Below are 20,379 nucleotides of genomic sequence, written 5' to 3'. Positions count from 1 at the left end.
GTTTTTATACCTCTGGGTTAATAACCAGCAGATTTCCACGTTATAGTGTAAGAGTGTGTTTAAGTTTATAAAGAATAAGCTATTTCCCAAAGCAGATGTACCATTTACACATTTGCCAAACATTTATGTACATTTCAGGTGCTTTACATCCTCATCAACACTTTGTATTGTTAATCTTTTAAATTCTAGTGAGTCAGTGGTATGTAGTGGTACTTCACTATGGTTTTAATTTGCATTCCTTGATAACTAATGATGTTACATATCTTCTTTTTAACTTCTGATGCTAGTCCTATTATTGGGTTGTGAGAGTTCTTTACATATTCTGGATACAAGTTTTATGCCACATATGTATCACAAATTTTCTCTTCATCCATCTTTTCATTTGTTCAGAGTTATCTGTTAAAAAAGAGGGTTTAAAATTTTTTGATGAAGTCCAACTTATCATATTTTTTCTTTTATACTTGGTGTCCTATATAATTCTTTGACTATGCCATGATAGAAAGATTTAGTCCAATGTTTTCTTCTAAAAGCTTTAACTTTCACATTTAGGTCTGTGATCAATTTCAATTTAAGTTTTAGATTTAATATGAGGTAAAGATCAAAGTTTATTTTTTTTCATATGGAAATCCAACTATTTAACAGTAGTTGAAAAGAATTTCCTTTTCCCATTGAAAACTCAAATGACCATATAAATGTAGGGACACTTCTGGACTCTCAATTTGATTCCATTAATTTTATATCTATCATTATAGTGGTATTAAACTGTCTTGAAAAATGTAGCTTTTTAAAGTTAAATCCTCCAACCCTGTTCTCTTTAAAAAGTGTTTTAGGCAGTATGGAGATTCCTCAAAAAGTTAAAAATGGAACTACCCCATGATCCAACAATTGCACTACTAGGTATTTACCCAAAGGATATAAAAATATTGACCCAAAGGAATACACACACCCCAATGTTTTCAGCAGCATTATCAATAATTGACACATTTCTCAGCCATCAAAAAGAATGAAATCTTGCCATTTGCAAGGATATGGATGGAACTAGAGCATTATGCTAAGCGAAATAAGAGAAAGAAAAATACCTTATGATTTCACTCATTTGTGGAAATTTAAGAAACAAAACAAATGAACATAGGGAAAAAAGAGAGGCAATCAAGAAAGAGTCTTAACTATAGAGAACAAACTGGTTACGGGGCGGAGGGAGGTGGGCCGGGGGAGGGGTTACATAGGTGATGAGGATTAAGGAGGGCACTTGTTGTGATGAGGACTGGGTGTTGTATGTAAGTGATGAATCATTAAATTTTACCTGAAACTAATATTACATGGTATGTTAACTAACTAGAATTTAAATAAAAATTTGAAAGGAAAAAAAAGTGTTTTAGGTATCCTAGATCCTTTTACATTTTAATACAAAATTTAGGATCAGCATGTTAATTTTTTGTTTTAATTTTTTTTTAACGTTTATTTATTTTTTAGACAGAGAGAGACAGAGCATGAATGAGGGAGGGTCAGAGAGAGGGAGACACACAATCTGAAACAGGCTCCAGGCTCTGAGCTGTCAGCACAGAGCCCGACGTAGGGCTTGAATTCACGGACCGCGAAATCATGACCTGAGCCGAAGTGGGCCGCTTAACCGACTGAGGCACCCAGGCGCCCCTCAGCATGTTAATTTTAAAAAGAAAAATTTACTAGTATCTTGACTTGGGATGCACTAAATGTACAGATCAAATTTAGGCAAATAAAATCTTTTAACTATTGACTTTGGAACCACAAAAAATGTGTATCTCTCCACTTATTTAGGTTTCCTTTAATTTCTCTTAGGAATATTTTACATTTTTCAATGTACAGGTTGTAGAGACATATTTTTGTAACTTTATCCCTAAATACTTCATGTTTTTAATGGCATTTTAAGTGACAGAATCAAAAAATTCATTTAGCAATTGTTTGGTAATAAAATGTAGATAGATAAGTGGTCTTAACATATTGCCCTTATATCTTGAAAACTTACTAAATTCATTATTTTATAGATTTTTTTGAGGTTGTCTTTATGCACAATTATGTCATCTGTGAAGAGGCTTTTACTTTGTCATTTCCTATCTGAATTCATTTTATTTCTTTTTCTAGCCTTATTGCACTTACTTGAATTTTCCAGGATAATATAAAATAAAAATAGTGAGGATACCCTAGTTTTGTTCCAAATTTTAGGGGGGACAGTGTTCTTTTACTATCGAATATGAGGTTGGTTATTTGTAAGTGCTTTTTCCTCTTAATATCCTTTATTAGGTTGAGGAACTTCCCAGTTCACGTGTGTAGAGAGTTTTTAATCATGGATGTATGGTGAATTTTGTCAAATATTTTTTCTGTACTAATATGAACTTATGATTTTTCTTCTTTGTTAAAAGTTGAATATAAATGCAAATGAAATGCACAGTGAGATACCATCTCATACCTGGTTAGGACGGCTATTATCAAAAGACAAAGAATAGAGGTGCCTGGGTGGCTCAGTCAGTGGAGGGTCTCTTGATTTCAGCTCAAGTCGTGGTCAAAGGACTGTGGACTTGAGCCTCACGTCCGGCTCTGTGCTAAGTGGGAAGCCTGCTTAGGATTCTTTCTCTCCCTCTCTCTGCCCCTCCCCTGCTCTCTCTCTCTCTCTCAAGTAAATAAATAAGCAAATGAATGAATGAATGAATGAATGAATGAATAGTTTTAACAAAAAAGACAAAGGATAATAAGTGTTGGTAAGGATGTGGAGAAAAGAAAACCCTATGTACTGTTCGGCGGGAATGTAAACTGATACAGCCAGTATGGAAAATAGTATGGAGTTACCTCAAAAAATTAAAACTAGAACTACCATATGACCCAGAAATCCCTCTTCTGGATACATATCCAAAGGAAATTAAATCATTATTTTGAAGAGATATCTGTGCTCCCATGTTCTCTGCAGCATTATTGGCAATAGCCAAGATATGGAAACAACTTTAATGTCCATTGATGGAAGAATGGTATGTGTGTGTGTGTGTGTGTGTGTGTGTATATATATATATATATATATATATATATTTACAATGGAATATATTATTCAGTCTTAAAAGAAGAATGTCCTGCCATCTTTGACAATATCAGATGAATCTGGAAGACATGGTAAATGAAATAAGCTAGATATGGAAAGAAAAATACTGCATGATCTCATTTTTATGTGGAATGTAGGTGGCTACCAGGGGTGGGAGATGGGGGAAATGGCGCGATGTTGATCTTTAAATGTTAAACCAACTTATATTACTGGGATAAATTCCACATCATTATGGCATATTGCCCTTTTTTATATACTGCTGGATGCAGTCTGCTAATATTTTGTTAATGATTTCTGCATCTATGATTATGTTGGATATTAGTTTATAGTATTCTTTTCTTTATTGTCTCTGACAAGAGTTGGTATCAGGGTAAACCTGGCCTCACACAATGAGGAGGTAAGTAAGTATTCCCACCTCCAAAATTTTTGGCAAGAGTTTATGACCTATCAAGGTGAATAAAATGAAAAAAAATGAATTCTACAATTTCTCAGGGTAATGTTCTATAACTGTCAACTAGGTTACACTGTTTGATACACATAGTTGTCTTCTACATAATTCTTACAATTTCAACCTTTTACATGGAGATTTTAGACCACTGATGTTTACCACAATTATTTACATAATTAGGTTTAAATCTACAGGTATTTGTACAGCCATGTTCACAGCAGCATTACTCAATAGCCCAAAGGTGGAAATAATCCAGAGATCCATTGATGGATGAACAAATGAACAAAATCTGGTATATGGAGAAAATGGAATGCTATTCAGCTTGAGAAAGGAATGAAATTCTGATAGATGCTAAAGCATAAATAAACCTTGAAGACATTATACTAAGTGAAATAAGCCAGACTCAAAACAACAAATACTGTATGATTCCATTTATATGAGATACCTAGAGTAGTCAAATTCATAGACACAGAAAGTAGAATGGTGGTTGTCAGGCATGCTGGAGGGGGGAGGAGGGAATGGGAACTTACTGTGTCATGGGTAAAGACCTTCAGTTTAGGAAGATGAAAAGTTCTGGAGATGGTGTTGACAATGACAACAGTGTAAATGTGCCTAAAGCCACTGAGCTATGTGCTTAAAAATGGCAAAAATGGAACCTTTATCACAATAAAAAAGCGAGAGATAATAAAAAGAAAATCAATGTAATCAACTATATTAATAGAATGAAGAATAACGATAAAATTCAAGCCAATAAATGCAGATAAAAAAGAGAAAATCCAACATCATTCATAATAAAAACTTCCAGCAATCTAGGAAGAAAAGAGAGTTTTCTTGATCTGATGGATCTAGGAAGAAAAGAGAGTTTTCTTGATCTACATATTAAATTTCTACATTAAATTTAATAGCGAGAAACTGAATGCTTTCCTTCTAAGATTAAGAAAAAGGCAAGACTGTTCACTTTCACTATTTTTTTACTTACATTTTGAAATGTTTATTTATTTATTTGGAGAGAGCATGAGAGAGAATCCCAAGCAGGCTCTACACTGTCAGCACAGAGCCAGATGTGGGGCTCAAACTCATGAATCATGAGATCATGACTTGAGCTGACACCAAGAGTTGGATGCTTAACTGAATGAACCACCCAGGCGTTCCCACTTTCAGTATTTTTAATCATCAATGTCATGGAGGTCCTTGTCAGGAAAGGAAGGCAAGAAAAAAAATACATTAGAATAGAGTAAATAGAAAGAATACAAATTGTTTATGTAGACGATCCCCCAAATATAAACTAAAATAAATGAGTTTAGCAAAGTTGGGTAAAGTACATACATAGTTGATATACAAAAATCAAATGTATTTCTATGTATTATCAATGAATAATGTGAAGTTGAAATAAAAAACAATTAGCAATAGCCCCTAAAAATTAACATTTAGGAACAGCTGCTATAATGTGTGTAGCTTTCATCTGTGTCTGATGGCAGTGTCTGTCTGTGCCTTGTATCCAGATCTTGCTATTCCCATAAACACACAGCCAAAGAGTAAGCTGGAATCCTAGTACAATATCATTTTACTTGAATTGAGTTGATTTCCTGTGTGCTTTAATGAATAAATGCTAAGCTTTCTAGTATTAAAAAAGGAGCACTTAGGTTTTATTTTAATAAAATATGTGCAAGATCTATAAGCTAAAAACTACAGATGAAACAATGAAGGAAGACCTAAGGAGAGAATATGCTGTGTTCATAGAAGGCTCAATCCTCTCCAAACTGATCTATAAATTCAATGCATTCCCAGTCAAAATTCTGGAAGGATTTTTGGGTAGCAATTGATAAGTTGATACTAAAAGTCATATATACTCACAAAAGGGTCCAAGGTATCCAAAACAATGTATCCAAAACAATTTTGAAAAAGAGGTTGGAGAATTCAACTTACCTATTTCAAGACTTACTACAAAGTCTCAGTAATCAAGTCAGTGTGGCATTGAGAAATGGACAGGAACAGATCCATGGACAGAATAGAGAAGACAGAAATAGACCACACCTATATAGAAACCTATTTTTGACATAGGTGCAAAAACAGTGAGAAAAGGATGGTCATTTCAAAAATAGTTCTGGGAGAGTAATCAAAATCATAAAGTCAGAGTATAATAATGGTTGCCAGGGGCTGGGTAAGGTTAAAGAAGAATGGGAGAATTATTGTTTAATGGTATAGAGTTGGTTTTATGAGACGAAAAGAGATACGAAGATAGATGTTAGTAGTGGCTACACAATAAGGTCAATGTATTTAATATCAATGAACTGTACACTTAAAAATGGGTAAGATGGTATATTTTATGCTATGTGCATTTTAACACGATAAAAAATAATACTGGAAAAAAGTGGATATCCATATAAATGAAATTTTATTTATACATTCACAAAAAATAGATTCAAAATGATCACTGATGTAGATATAAAGCCCAAACCATAAAATTTTAGGAGAAACCACAGGAGAAAATATTCATGACCTTGGGTTAAGCAAAATTTTCTTGTAACACCAAAATGATGATACATAAAAGAAAAAAAATGATGAATTGGACTTCATTACAATTATGAATGTGTGCTCTCTAAGGGGCACTGTCAAAAGAATTCAAAAACAAGTCACAGACTGGGAAAAAAATATTTGCAAATGACATATATGCGGAATTGTATTGAGCATATGTAAGGAACCCTCTAAGGTAAACAATTAGAAAAAAAACCCAACCAAATAAAAAATTTGTCGGCAAAAAGATATGAACATACGCTATAGCAAGGAAGATATACAGATGGCAAATATCATGAAAGATGATCAGCATGACCAGTCACTAGAGAAATAAAAATTAAAACCACAGTGAGACACTACAACACAAATCTAGTAACACTGACAACACTAAAGGCTAGGGAAGATGAGGAGCCTCTGTAGCTTTCCATGTAGTATTAATGGGAAAGCTAAATGGTATAGACGTTAAAAACCAGTTTAGCAGTTTAAGTTGAATTTATTCTTACCACATGACTTATAAATCCACCTGAATGAAATGATTACCTGAGTGAAATGAAAATTCATGTTCAAATATTTATACCTAAATAGGAATATTAATTTATATAGTGGTTCCACTTATAATTGCTATAAAGTGTAAACAACCCAAATGTCCTGCAGCTGGTGAATGGGTAAGTTGGTATATCAATATGATAAAATTCTACTCAGCAATAATAAGGAATAAACTGCTGATTCATGCAAATATATAAATGGATTTCAAATGCATTAAGCGAATTGAAAGAAAGCAGCCTTCTGCTTCTAGCCAAGATGGAGCAAGAGAAACAAATTACATGAAACAACAATTTTCAAAACAGTGGACATCAAGTAATGAAATACAGTGATCTCTTCAGAATGTTAAAAAACAAACAAACAAGCAAACAAACAAACAAACAAACAAAGGTTACCCTTACAATTGCCTCACTTACTCCTTTGAGAGTTTCCAGGCTGTTGCATGGGGAGGGGATCCTGCTAAAATCCACAATACTACTTATGTTATGGAAATGGAGCTGGGAGTCTAGGGAGACCAAAGTGACTAAAATTCACAGGATAGACTATCAGACAGGAGACAGCTTCAAAGAGAGCAAACTCTGGAGATTGGTGGGGGGGCGGCTATCAAGTATTCAGCAGAGCACTAATGAGTTCAGGTGAGTGAGAAACTTCTAAGACCAGGCAAAGAACCACCTGAAAAGATCAGAAGGAACAGTATTCATATTTTACACAGGAGCAAGAGTAATGTTAATTTCCAGCACCCAGAGTGGAAAACCTCATGATTGACAGGGCAGAGGAGAGTGCTCAGCAACAACTTGCATCAACAATACAGAATTATAGTTCTAGATTAAATTCCGTTCCAGTCCTACCTAACAAATCTTGAAAGATTATCCCTGAAAGGATCAAACTGTTTCCAAGTAACTTAACTGTGTCTCAGAACAAAGCTCAATAATATAGATAGGAATATAAAAATATCTAGTATTCAACTAGGCAAAAATTTTAAATGCCTGACATCCAATCAGAAATTGCAAAGCAAACAAAGAAGCAGAAAAATACTTCCCATAATGAAGAGAAAAAAAAAAAAAACAACTAACCAACTAAAAACAGACACAGATGGTAGAATTAGCAGACAAGAACATTAAAACAGTTATAACTGTACTCCATATGTTCAAAAAGAGAGAGGACAGATTGAAGAGGTTAAGTAGAAACATGGAGGATATAAAACAGACCCTTATCAAACTTGTTCAGACGAAAACTACAATGCCTGAAACGAGGAATACTCTGGATGGATTGGTAGGAATTTGACACTGTAAAAGAAAAGATCAGTGAACTTGAAGATACAATAAGAGAAACCATACAAAATAAAACTCAAAGAGTAAAAGCCTCCGCAAATGAACAGAGCATTTGTGAACTGTGAGACAACTTCAAATAGCCTAATATTGTAAGTGGAGTTCCCAAAAGGAAGGATGGAAAGAGACTCAAAGAAAAGTATTTGAAGAAATAATTGCCGAAATTTTTCTAAATTTAAAGGAAACTATAAATCCATAAGGCTAAGAAGCTCATGAAACTTCAAGCACAAAAGAGACATTAGAACCAGAGAAATATCTTTTTTTTTTTAATATTTTATTTTTTAAGTAATCTGTACACCCAACATGGGGCTCGAACTCACGACCCCAAGATCAAGAGTCACATACTCCACCAACTGAGTCAGCCAGGTGCCCCACCAGAGAAATACCTTTAAAAATATATTTCAGACATATGAAAGCTGAGAGAATTTAATGCCAGTAGACTTACATACAAAGAAATGTTAAAGGAAGGCATAGATACTAAAGGAAAACGATTGCAGATAGAAATCGGGATCTACAAAAAAGGAATAAAGAGCATTAGAAATGGTAAAAATATGAATTAAATATGTCATATTTTTCTTATTGATTAAATCTATCTAAATGTTAGTTCACTATTTAAATAAAAATAATGATGTAGTGTGCAGTTTCTAACATTAGAACTAAAATATATGACAAAAACAGAAATCTTAGAAGGGAGAAATGGCAGTACACCTTCGTAAGGTTCTTATACTCTATATGAAGTGCAAACATCATATAAAGATAGATATGGTCAAGATATGGTCTACAAAACCAAAAGCAGACATGCAAGTAACAAAACAGAGATACAGTTGATAACCCACAGTAGGAAATCAAATTCAATCATAAACATACTCAATACTAATATATTATTTTGCTGTTTAGTTTCAGGGCTGCGAGAGCAAAGTAAAGTGTCAAAGATTCAGTGGCAATTAAACAATAGGAATTTATTTTTATTTTTTCACAATTCTGGAAGGTAGAAGTCTAAGACCAAGGTGTTAGCAAGGTCACTTTCTTCTGAGGTGTCTCCCCTCAGCTTACAGATGGCTGTATTTTCCCTGTGTCTCCACATGTTATTCCCTCTGTATATATATGTGTCCTAATCCCCTCTTCTTATAAGGATGCCAGTCATATTGGATTAAGACCCATCCTAATAACCTTACTTTAACTTAACTATCTCTTTGAAGACCCTATCTCCAAATGCAGTCTTCAAATACAGTCTGAGGTGCTGGGGTTAAGGCTTCAGTGTAGAATTTGGAGGGACACAATTCAGCCATAACAACTAGGAATGACAGATGTGACATCACTATAGATTGTAAAGATATTAAAAGGATGATAAGGACATATTATGGTCAGTTTTATGCAAAACATTTGGAAACTTAGATGAAATGGATAGACCCTTTAAAAGAAACAAGCTACCAAAGGTCATTCAAGAAGATACAGACACCCTGACTATCCTGAATATAATAAATTTAATTTGTAGTTGAAAAGTCCAGGCCCCGATGGCTTCAATAGCAAAGTCTATCAAATATTTTTAAAAATAATTTTAACTCGGGGCACCTAGGTGGCTTAGTCACTTAAGGGTCCGACTTTGGCTCAGGTCATGATCTCACAGTTCATGGGATTGAGTCCTGCATCAGGCCCTGTGCTGACAGCTCAGAGACTGAAGCCTGCTTCAGATTCTGCATCTCTCTCTTTCTTCCCCTCCCCCACTTACATGTGCACTCTCTCTCTCTCTCAAAAATAAACCTTAAAAAAATTTTTAAATAATTTTAACTTTACATAAAGTTTTGCAGGATATTGAAGAAGGAATATATCCAAACTAATTTCATGAGACCAGCATTATCCTGACACCAAAACCAAGCAATGATGTTACAAGAAAAAAAAAAAAATTACTAACCAATATCCCTCAAGAACCCTGATATAAAAACATTAAACAGAAGTTTAGATAAACCAATCAACAATGTATAAAAAGAATACTATATCAGGAACAAGGCAAGAATGTCCATTCTCATTCCTTCTAATCAATAGTATACTGGAAATCCTAGTCAGTGCAAGCAGATAAGATTTAAAAAATGAAAGGCATCCAGGTTGGAAAGAAAGAAAAAATGTCTTTAATCATAGACAACATGATCTTCTAGGTATAAAATCTGATTAAATTGACAAAAAAGCTATTATAACTAATAACTGAGCTTAGCAAAGTCATAGAATACAAGATCAATATACAAATACCAATTGCATATTTATATAATAATAATGATGAACAATCAAAAATTGACATTAAAAATTATCATTTAGAAATTAAAGAAGGCCCAAATTAAATAAAGAGAAATATAATGTCCAGGGGTCAGAAGTTCTTTGCAAAGTGATCTATAGGTTCAGCACAATCCCAACCAACATCCTAGGAGGATTTTTGCAAAAAAAGATCATTTTAAAATGCATTTGAAAATGCAAAGGACATAGGATAGCCAAAACATCTTCAAAAAAAGAATAATTAGGTTGTAAGACTAACATTACCTGATATCAAGAACTATAAAGCTACAGTTATCAAGGAAATAAGGCCCTCTGTCAAACAGCCAGGAAAGATGAAGCCAGGCAATACCCATTTGAGTGAGTGTGGAAGTAGATCCTCTAGGGCCTGACAATAACCATGTGAATGAGCTTCCAAGGGGATGATTCCTGAGAGGAGCCTTGAGATGACTGCAGCCCAGGCCAACACACTGACTGCAGCCTTGTGAGACACATTGAGCCAGAAGATCCATGTAAGCCATGCCTAGAATCCTGATCCACAGAAACTGTGAGATAATAAATGCTTGTTATGTTAGATCTTTGACTTTTGCGGTAATTTGTTATGCAGCAGTGGATCACTAATACATATAGCTATCCTATCACCTGATGAAGACCACCAAGAACTGTCAGTAATTCCCAGCCAAACAATTTGGCTCAACAGTAGGTCCAGATGCTGGGCTGGGGCATAACTTGATTAGAAACACTTCTAGAGTCATATAATCATAGAACACCAGACACATATAGAGCCTTTTAATTTTACAGATGAAAAACACAGAGGTAATATGATTTGCCCCAAATGATTAAGGACCTAGGTCTTCTGATGCTGGGATGAGGATAATATTATGTCCTGGCCATTATTTTATGAAGCTCACTTTGAAAATGTTTGGTGGGGAATTCCTGTAACCTAAGAAACCATGCTAAACAATTATTAATAATACTAAAGCAATACAAGTGCATATCACATACCGAGATGTTCATTATTAATTGTGTTAATTAGACAGGTTTAGTCTAATGTATCTAAAAAGTAATATTTACCTAACCTTATTATGAGGTTTTATTCTTATATTTTAAGAAATATGTCTGGACAATAAATTTCATATACTGAAAAAAAAAAGAAATATGTCTGATAAGTAAAGTTTAACTTTCTACCAGAAAGAAATGCTGGATCAGGGCCCTTCTGTCTCTTCCCACTACTTGGCATGTATTTTAGGGTCCTCATCAATGTTTATTACTGTCAATATCAAACAAGCTTAAAGCTACCAAAAACAACCACACACACACACAAAAGAAACAAAACTAGAAGCTAAAATGTCATCTGAATTATGGGGATAGAGATTTTGAGAGGCTCTATGTAAGAACTATCCATTAAGCCATGGATGAAACTCAAAAGCTTCCCTGAGACTGTAAGACTGTTGGACAGCTAGCACTATACTATCTCCCATAACTAAAACTTTGTCTAAGTGCTCCATACGTTTGGAACTAATTGCTCTGGCGTGCTGTTGTATGTTTCTTTTCAAAATGGACTATTTATAGCAAGTCAGCAGAACTCCCCAATATCTCTTCCTTATGTACTTTCAATTTAAAATTCATTCATTCAACAGATATTGATTGAGCTTGCACTTATTTTATGTTAAGTGTTGAGCAAGGCCCTAAGACTACAATGATGAACACAGTAAGAACTGTAACCTAAAGTGTCTTTTAGCCTGGGGAGAGGAGGTAGATAAGGTAACATGGAAAAATCTACAGTGGTTTAAGTTTAATGTTTGGGAAGCCATAAAGTGAGATGGGGGGAAAAAAAAGAGCATGCCACATAGCACTAGGAGGTGAGAGGTGGGGTCAGAAAGGAGTTCCAAAGGAGTCAATGTGTGCTCTAAAACTCAGAGTAAGTAAGAATTAGCCAGGTTATTAATGAGGTAGGCAATATAGTATGCAATAGTATGCATAGTATGCAATGAGGTAGGCAATATAGTATGAAGAGTAAAGATTTAGGGACAGATATTTTGGTTTAAAATCTTGGTTGCAGCTCCTGTTTGTACTTAGGAAGTTATTTAACCATTCTGTGCTTCATCTGGAGGAATCAAAAGGGAATTTACCCAAATTCTCACCATCACATCTATGTGCCTATCTGTATCTATGGCTGTATACTCTACTTTCTTGCTATTACAACTGATGAACTTTCCATGCTCTTGTCAAAGGCCAATTCTTTCACATATGTACTAGACTCCATCTCACCTCAAGGTCACTCTCTCTTGCATTATTAATGTTGGTTCTTCCCCATCATTATTTAAAAATCTGGTTACTTCTCTGAATAGCCAAAACAATCCCGAAAAAGAAACCTAAGGCTGGAGGCATCATAATGCTGGACTTCAAGATGTATTACAAAGCTGTAATCATCAAGACAGTATGGTACTGGCACAAGAACAGACACTCAGATCAATGGAACAGAATACAGAACCCAGAAATGGACTCACAAACGTATGGCCAACTAATCTTTGACAAAGTAGGAAAGAATATCCAATGAAAAAAGACAGTCTCTTCAGCAAATGGTGTTGGGAAAACTGGACAGTAACATGCAGAAGAATGAACCTGGACCACTTTCTTATACCATACACAAAAATAAACTCAAAATGGATGACAGACCTAAATGTAAGAGAGGAAGCCATCAAAATCCTAGAGGAGAGGGATGCCTGGGTGGCTTAGTCAGTTCAGTGTCTGACTTCAGCTCAGGTCATGATCTCATGGTTTGTGAGTTCAAGCCCCACATCAGGCTCTGTACTGACAACTCAGAGCCTGCAGCCTGATTCAGATTCTGTGTCTCCTTCTCTCTCAGCCCCTTCCCAGCTCACATATTCTCTCTCTCTTTCTCTCTCTCTCTCTCTCTCAAAAATAAACATAAAAACAAAATCCTAGAGGGGAAAACGGGTAACAACCTCTTTGACCTCTACCACAGCAACTTCTTACTTGACATGTCTCCAGAGTCAAGGGAAACCAAAGCAAAAATGAACTATTGGGACTTCATCAAGATAAAATCTTCTGCACCATGAAGGAAACAATCACCAAAACTAAAAGGCAGTGCTTAAGGAATGAGAGAAGATATCTGCAAATGACCTTATCTGATAAAGGGTTAGTATCCAAAATCTATAAAGAACTTACCAAACTCAAATAATCCAGTGAAGAAATGGGCAAAATACATGATCAGACACTTTTTGAAAGAAGACATTCAGATGGCTCACAGACATGTGAAAAGATGCTCAACATCATTTATCATCAGGGAAATACAAATTAAAACCACAATGAGATACCACCTTACGCCTGTCAGAATGGCTAAAATTAACAATTCAGGCAACAACAGATGTTGGCAAGGATGCAGAGAAAGAGGAACCCTTTTGCACCACTGGTGGGAATGCAAACTGGTGCAACCACTCTGGAAAACAGTATGGAACTTCCTCAAAAAATTAAAAATAGAACTACCCTCCTCCCCAGCAATTGCACTACTAGGTGTTTATCCAAAGGATAAAGGAGTGCTGTTTCAAAGGGACACATGCACTCCAATCTTTATAGTAGTGCTATCAACAACAGCCCAAAGTATAGACAGAGCCCAAATGTTCATCGACTGATGAATGAATAAAGAAGATGTGGTACACACACACACACACACACACACACACACACACACACACACGAGTATTACTTGGCAGTCAAAAAGAATGAAACCTTGCCATTTGCAACAATGTTGATGGAACTAGAGATTATTAGGCTAAGCGAAATAAGTCCATCAGAGAAAGACAAATATCATATGATTTCACTCATATGTGAAATTTAAGAAACAAAACAGATAAACATAAGGGAAGGGAAGCAAAAATAATATAAAGACAGACACGGAGAAAAACCATAAAAGACTCTTAAATACAGAGAACCAACTGAGGGTTACTGGCAGAGTATTGGGTGATTGGGTGGGTAGAGGGGCTAAAAGGGTGAGGAGCATTAAGGAGGACACCTGTTGGGATGAGCACTAGGTGTTATATGTAAGTGATGAATCACTAAATTCTATTCTTAGAAAAAAATAATTTGGTTACTTCTCCTATCTTTAAAACACAACAAAACATAGGGATATCTGGGTGGCTCAGGCAGTTAAGTGTCTGACCTAGGCTCAGGTCATGATCTCACAATACCTGAGTGGAAGCCCCACATCGGGCTCTCTGCTGTCAGCGTGGAGTCCATTTTGGATATTCTGTCCCCTCTCTCTCTGTCCCTCCCCCACTTGCATTGGCTCTCTCTCTCTCAAAAAGAAATAAACATCAAAAAATTTTTAAACAATAAAACATAAAATTGCTCTCTTTACTTTCCTACCCAGGGTCTGCCTCAATACTCATTCCCTTTTACACACAAATTCCTCATAAGCATTGTCTATACTCATTCCCTCCAAATATTCTTTTGCTATCCTTTCTTTATCAGGCTTTTGTTCCTAATACCCTACACACCATTTTTTGGCAAGAACAAAGGAGTCCTTTGTTCCTAAAGCAAAGAGTTAATTCTCAAGCTTCATTTAATGGTTGAACCATTAAATGGTTGAACCATCCTCCTTGAAAATTAGCTTCCAGCACATGAAACTTTTCTCCTCCTCCTCCTCCTCCTCCTCCTCCTCCTCCTCCTCCTCCTCCTCCTCTTCTTCTTCTTCTTCTTTTCTCCTTTTCTGGCTGCTTCTTTCTTGTCTTCACTGTCTCTAAACCCTGGAGCAGTCGACAGGACAGTCTCTGAACTTCTCATCTTCTCTTTACACTTAATCTCTTTGTGAACTCATCCAGTCTCCCAATGCTAAACACCATTTATTAGCTGTCAACTCCCAAATTTTATCTCTAGCCCAAAATTTTCCAGTAAATTCTTGGCTTATATACAACTTACTATCTCTCCTTTGATGTCTAATAGATATCTCACACTTAACATTTCCAAAATTGATCTCATTCACCCCACCCCAACTTGCTCCTCCCACAGGATTGCCCTCAGAGTCAACAGCATAGAAAAACAGTCCATTTTTCCAGGTGAGGCCAAGAGCTTAAAAGGCATCACTGACTGCTCTCCTTTCTCTTACATTCCATATCCAATCTATCAGCAAATCCCACTGGGTCTGCTTTTACAAGACCCAGAATACGACTACTTCTTCCCACTCCCACCCCTACTCTGGTTCAAGTCACAGTTACTCCTTGCCTAAATTATTAGGAGCCTCCTGTCTCCATGTTTTGCCTGTGCCCTCTTAAGTCTCTGCAGTGCAGCAGCCAGAGTGATGCTGTTAAATATAACAAAGCATATGACTACTCTTTTCAAAACCTTCCATGGCATTCAATCTCACTCAGAGTAAAAGCCAGGGTCCTTAAATTATCTATAAGGTCCTACAAGACTGGGTATACTCTTACTTTTCTAACTTCATATATTAATTTCCCTCTGGTTCTGTTCCAATCACACTGGCTTCCTTGCTGCTCATTAAACATCTGAGCATGCTCCTGCCTCAGGGCTTTTGCACTCACTCTCCAGGAATGCTCCTCTACTACTTATCTGCATAACCAGCTCCTTCTTCTGCCTTTATTCCAAGTCATTTCCTCAGTAATGCCTTTTCATTACAGTATTTAAAACTGCAAAACTCTCCCCAACACTCCCTATTTCCTCTCTCCTGTTTTATTTTCTGTGGCCATTAACATACTATGTAGTTATTTGTCTGGTTTATTGTCTTTCTCCCACCTACTCTCCCAGTCCAGAAAGTAAACTCTATGAATGCAGAGGTCCGCCACAGATATTTACTAAAAGAATGAATGAATGAAGAGTGCATCCATCTAATACGTATCCCCCATACATTTTGGGGACCGCTACTCTACTAATAATTGACAAATATTCATCTGGATCTGAAAATACTTTAGATTCATTTGGTGTTGACACTATTTACTTTAAAAGTTTTCTTTCTCTTTCTTTTTTTTAATATAGTGTGTTGTGTATTTATTTTATTTTACTTTACTTTTTCATGGTATGGAATTATTTTTTACATTTAATTGATATGTACCACTATAAGAATAATTTTAGTTTCAGTGTTTGGTTGATACATTTATGTTAAGGGTAAGACTCACAGGATACTTATGCTGAATTACTGGATCAGGACAAAGCCATAAAAAGCATTAGAACTGGGATTCCTAGGTGACTGAGTCAGTTAAGCATCCAACTTCAGCTCAGGTCATGATCTCATGGCTTATGGGTTCGAGCCCCGTGTTGGGCTCTGTGCTGACAGCTTGGAGCCTGGAGCCTGCTTTGGATTCTCTTTCTGCTCCTCCCCAGCTTGTGCTCTGTCTCTGTCTCTCTCTCTCTCAAAAATAAAAATAAACATTAAAAAAATCATTAGAACTTCATTTTAATTCCTTGAAAGTCTCAAAGTTTTTGAAAAACGAGCCAATACCTATTTATTTGTAACTCTATTTTTATAAACATTTTAACTCTATACTAGTTTTGGAAAAAATGATAAAATAGACTCATAAGGAGGTACAGACATTATTTAAGAATTGTGAATGTAGCTCATAACATTGGAAAGTCTGTTAGAATAAAAAAAAATCTCAATTATTACTGCTAGAAGTTGTCAGTTTATATTCGGCATTTCTTCAAAAAATCTCTGATCTCTACCCATTTTTATGTTCTTTTCTCATAGTTCTAATATTTTCAAATCTAATAAGGTAAAACAGAAAAGATAATCCCGAAGAAATATTTATACTCACATACTGGCATAAAAGTAACTTAATGCCTATAGTTATCACAAGTAGAGTATGCTTCACCTGCCAGGATGCAGTAGGTCTACTGTTTGCAGTTTGTAGCCGTATAACATAGGCAGTAATATCTAATCTTTCTAGACCTTAGATTACCTATTAAATGGGTATAATTACAGTGTCTACCTCATAGGATTGTTGTGATGATTAAACATTATAATGATCATGGGGTGCCTGGGTGGCTCAGTCGGTTGAGCATCTGACTTCGGCTCAGGTCATGATCTCACAGTTTGTGGGTTCGAGCCCCATGTCAGGCTCTGTGCTGGCGCCTCAGAGCTTGGAGCCTGCTTCAGATTCTGTATCCCCTCTCTCTCTGCCCCTCTCCTTCTTGCACTCTGTCTCTCTTTCTCCAAAATAAATAAACATTTAAAAAAATTAAAAAAAAACATTATAATAATTATAAGCAATGATTATAAACAATGATTATAATACCAGGTAGACAAGTAAATACTGGGTAAGTGATAAGTAATATAAAATAAATATTGGTATAATCAGAAAGAAAAAGATAGATATTGGTATTCTAGGTAAAGCTCTTTTAGATGCAAATAACAAAAGCTAATTCAAGCTGGATTTCATGTATTCAATATATATTTACTGAACATTTAGCATGTGTCAGGTACTAGGCAAAGAACTGGTAAGGGAAAAGGGAAAATTTAGAACAAGGATATGGGGTAGCACTAATACTCAAAGGCAGATATGCAGCTGAACTACATTTAGATAGAAATCGAAGAGTGGACTGGAAACTTTCAGGAAACTTAGGAAACATTCTGTCTCACTATTTCTTTTTGCAGACTGGTTTCCATTTTCTTCTTAATAGATCAGCTTTTCCTGCAACAAAGCTTAGATAGTAGATTGAAGATAACTACCCATAATCATATGTTATTGTTCCAGCCATACTGAAAGACTGACTGCTACTGTTATATCTCACTTTGGTCTCTTATCTTAATTCCAAAGTCCTGATAGGGATCAAGTGTCCATCCTTGTCTTAACAGAGGATGAGCTATCAGGGTCATTTTAAGTTGAGCAAATACTCCAGATGGTAACAGCAAGTATTATTCACAGTTTATGAAAGAGTAAACTAAGACTGAGAAGAATGAATTTACTTTCCCAAGTTCATGTAGGTATTCTGTGCCAGAAACAATATTTGAACTCTGGGAGTGTGCGACTGCACAGTCAGCACATGAAAGTGAGTGCCTCTGTCAAGTTTGTATTATAGGAGCTTTGCTCAGCTCACCCTAGTACCAGCTCAGCTAATGTTTAAAAGTTCCTTTCACTGGGGGCGCCTGGGTGGCTCAGTCGGTTGGGCCTCCAACTTCGGCTCAGGTCATGACCTCACGGCTCGTGGTTTGAGCCCCACGTCGGGCTCTGTGTTGACAGCTCAGAGCCTGGAACCTGCTTCGGATTCTGTGTCTCCCTCTCTCTCTTCCCCTACCCTGCTCACCCTCTGTCTCTCTCTCAAAAATAAATAAACATAAAAAAATTTTTTTAAAAAGTTCCTTTCACTGTTTATGTGTTTCCTTACTAAAGTGTGACACCTTCACAATGTTTAAAGAAATGGAATATCTTTAAAAAAGTTCATGGATTCGGATTACTAAAATTTTTGTGAAAAGAATAAACATATAATTATACCTGCTTCTGTTAATTTTGTATAAACAATTTGCCTTCCAGAAGATACTAGTAAAAACACAAACTTACCTTCCCATTCTGTTGGGATATCCCCTACTTCATAGTCGACTTCTCTTTTATTTGCTGTTTCTATAATTCTTTTCTCTCGAATAGTCTGTCCTACAAGACAAAAGTGATTACCTTATTTTTAAAGGAAGTCATGACACAGTAGTTACTACAAGTAATATTTTCTCTTTGGATATTTCACACCTCCTCATTTGGTAAAAGAATTATCAGGACAAAGAAGAGATTCCATTTAGAGTTAGTTTTGTTAGAAAAAGCAAATTCTAGGGGCCTGGGTGGCTCAGTTCATTGAGCGTCCGACTTCAGCTCAGGTTATGATCTCATGGTTCATGGGTTCGAGCCCCATGTCAGGCTCTCTGCTTGACAGCTCAGAGCCTGGAGCCTGTTCCAGATTCTGCCTCCCTCTCTCTATGCCTCGACCCTGCTTGTGCTCTATTCTCTGTCTCTAAAATAAACAATAAAAAAAATTTTTTTTAAAGAAAAAGCAAATTCTAAACTTACTATAAAAATTTTAAATTTTCTACCATAGTATGCAAAATTAATTTTGGTAGAGTAAATGTAGATTTTGTTTAAAAAAAAAGGAACTAATTAATCTTAGGGCACAAATGGCCAAAAAAAAAAATACATACAAAAAACCATTTTAATAATCAACAGTGTTCAACTCCTTCAAATTCTACAAGTATTTGTATTAGAGGTGCCAGCGGCTGCTATGACTGCCCAAGGGAACAGCTACTCACACCCCCTACTATGTAAGGAACCACAAGATCCTGCTGCCACCCCACCGCCACAGTATACTGGCAAACCCAAGGGAACCAACTTATGGGTTCGATTCTATGACCTATGTGAGTGATTACCTCTTACTGGATCTAAATTAAGAAGGCAAAAACTGGGGAATTACGAACTTGAGATCACACTGGTACAGGATGGTAGCAGTGTAGAAACAAGAAAGCAAATGGAGCAGTAAAGAAAAAGGTGTAGAGGAATCAGGGATGGGATGAGAATGCAATAGGCTTACTTATCTCAATAATAAAAATTTGATTAACAGGTATTTTAGGTTCATATAAAAGATATAAAACTATCTGGTATTTTCTTCTGTTTCCACAGTCTCAGTTATATCCTTCAAAGCAGCTTTGTCAAACTGGTGGTTTCAAAACATGTACCCTTCTCAGTGAGCCTTTTAGCCTAGGGAAACCAGGTGAAGTTGGTAATTCCCAAAAGTTAGTGAGTGTGCCTGCCTACTCAGGGAATGCAAGCTGAAACAGAGAAGACCATGGTGAGTAAGTATAAGGGGAGGAGCATGGCTTAACAATAATCACACTAGTCAGGGAGAGAAATCTGGCCTTTACAAAATACTACTTTCTCTTCCCACTCCATGACCAACCTTACACTATGCTAAATAGACTGAATGACATAATTAAGCAAAATGACCTTGTTGCAAATCTCTGCCTGAAATTCTACCAACTAAAAATTCCTTCAATTGCAGACCAAGGAAATTCCTCGGAGTGAGTATGCGGGAGAAAGGAAGCCACAAAAGGATAGCCTAAGAAAAATGAGGGACTAGTGTTATTTCCTTTGCCTTAGTAATAATAAGTGAAAGGCTGAGATTTCATGGACAAGCCATCAATAGGTAATAACTGTGAAGTATGGGGCTAGGGAAATTCTGCATTTCATTATGGACTCACTGAATCAAGC

At 36.0% G+C, this 20,379-nt stretch overlaps 1 protein-coding gene and 1 non-coding gene across 2 annotated transcripts in view; one reads left to right on the top strand and one right to left on the bottom strand.

Moving 5' to 3' along the window:
- The window catches only part of NDUFAF2 (NADH:ubiquinone oxidoreductase complex assembly factor 2), a 176,129-nt gene that overhangs the window by 59,309 nt on the left and 96,441 nt on the right, over positions 1-20,379 (bottom strand). The window contains exon 2 of the mRNA XM_045494120.1: positions 18,694-18,783. Coding sequence (XP_045350076.1) covers positions 18,694-18,783 — 90 coding nt within the window. The remainder of the gene's footprint in view (positions 1-18,693; positions 18,784-20,379) is intronic.
- Positions 4,955-5,089, top strand: LOC123582076. The gene has a single exon (XR_006704183.1). It is a non-coding gene; the product is annotated as a small nucleolar RNA SNORA23 (small nucleolar RNA).

This window comes from Leopardus geoffroyi, chromosome A1 (assembly GCF_018350155.1).
Source record: "Leopardus geoffroyi isolate Oge1 chromosome A1, O.geoffroyi_Oge1_pat1.0, whole genome shotgun sequence".
NCBI lineage: Eukaryota > Metazoa > Chordata > Mammalia > Carnivora > Felidae > Leopardus > Leopardus geoffroyi.
Note: the sequence above shows the minus strand (reverse complement) of the source record. Positions and strands in the feature narration are given on the sequence as shown.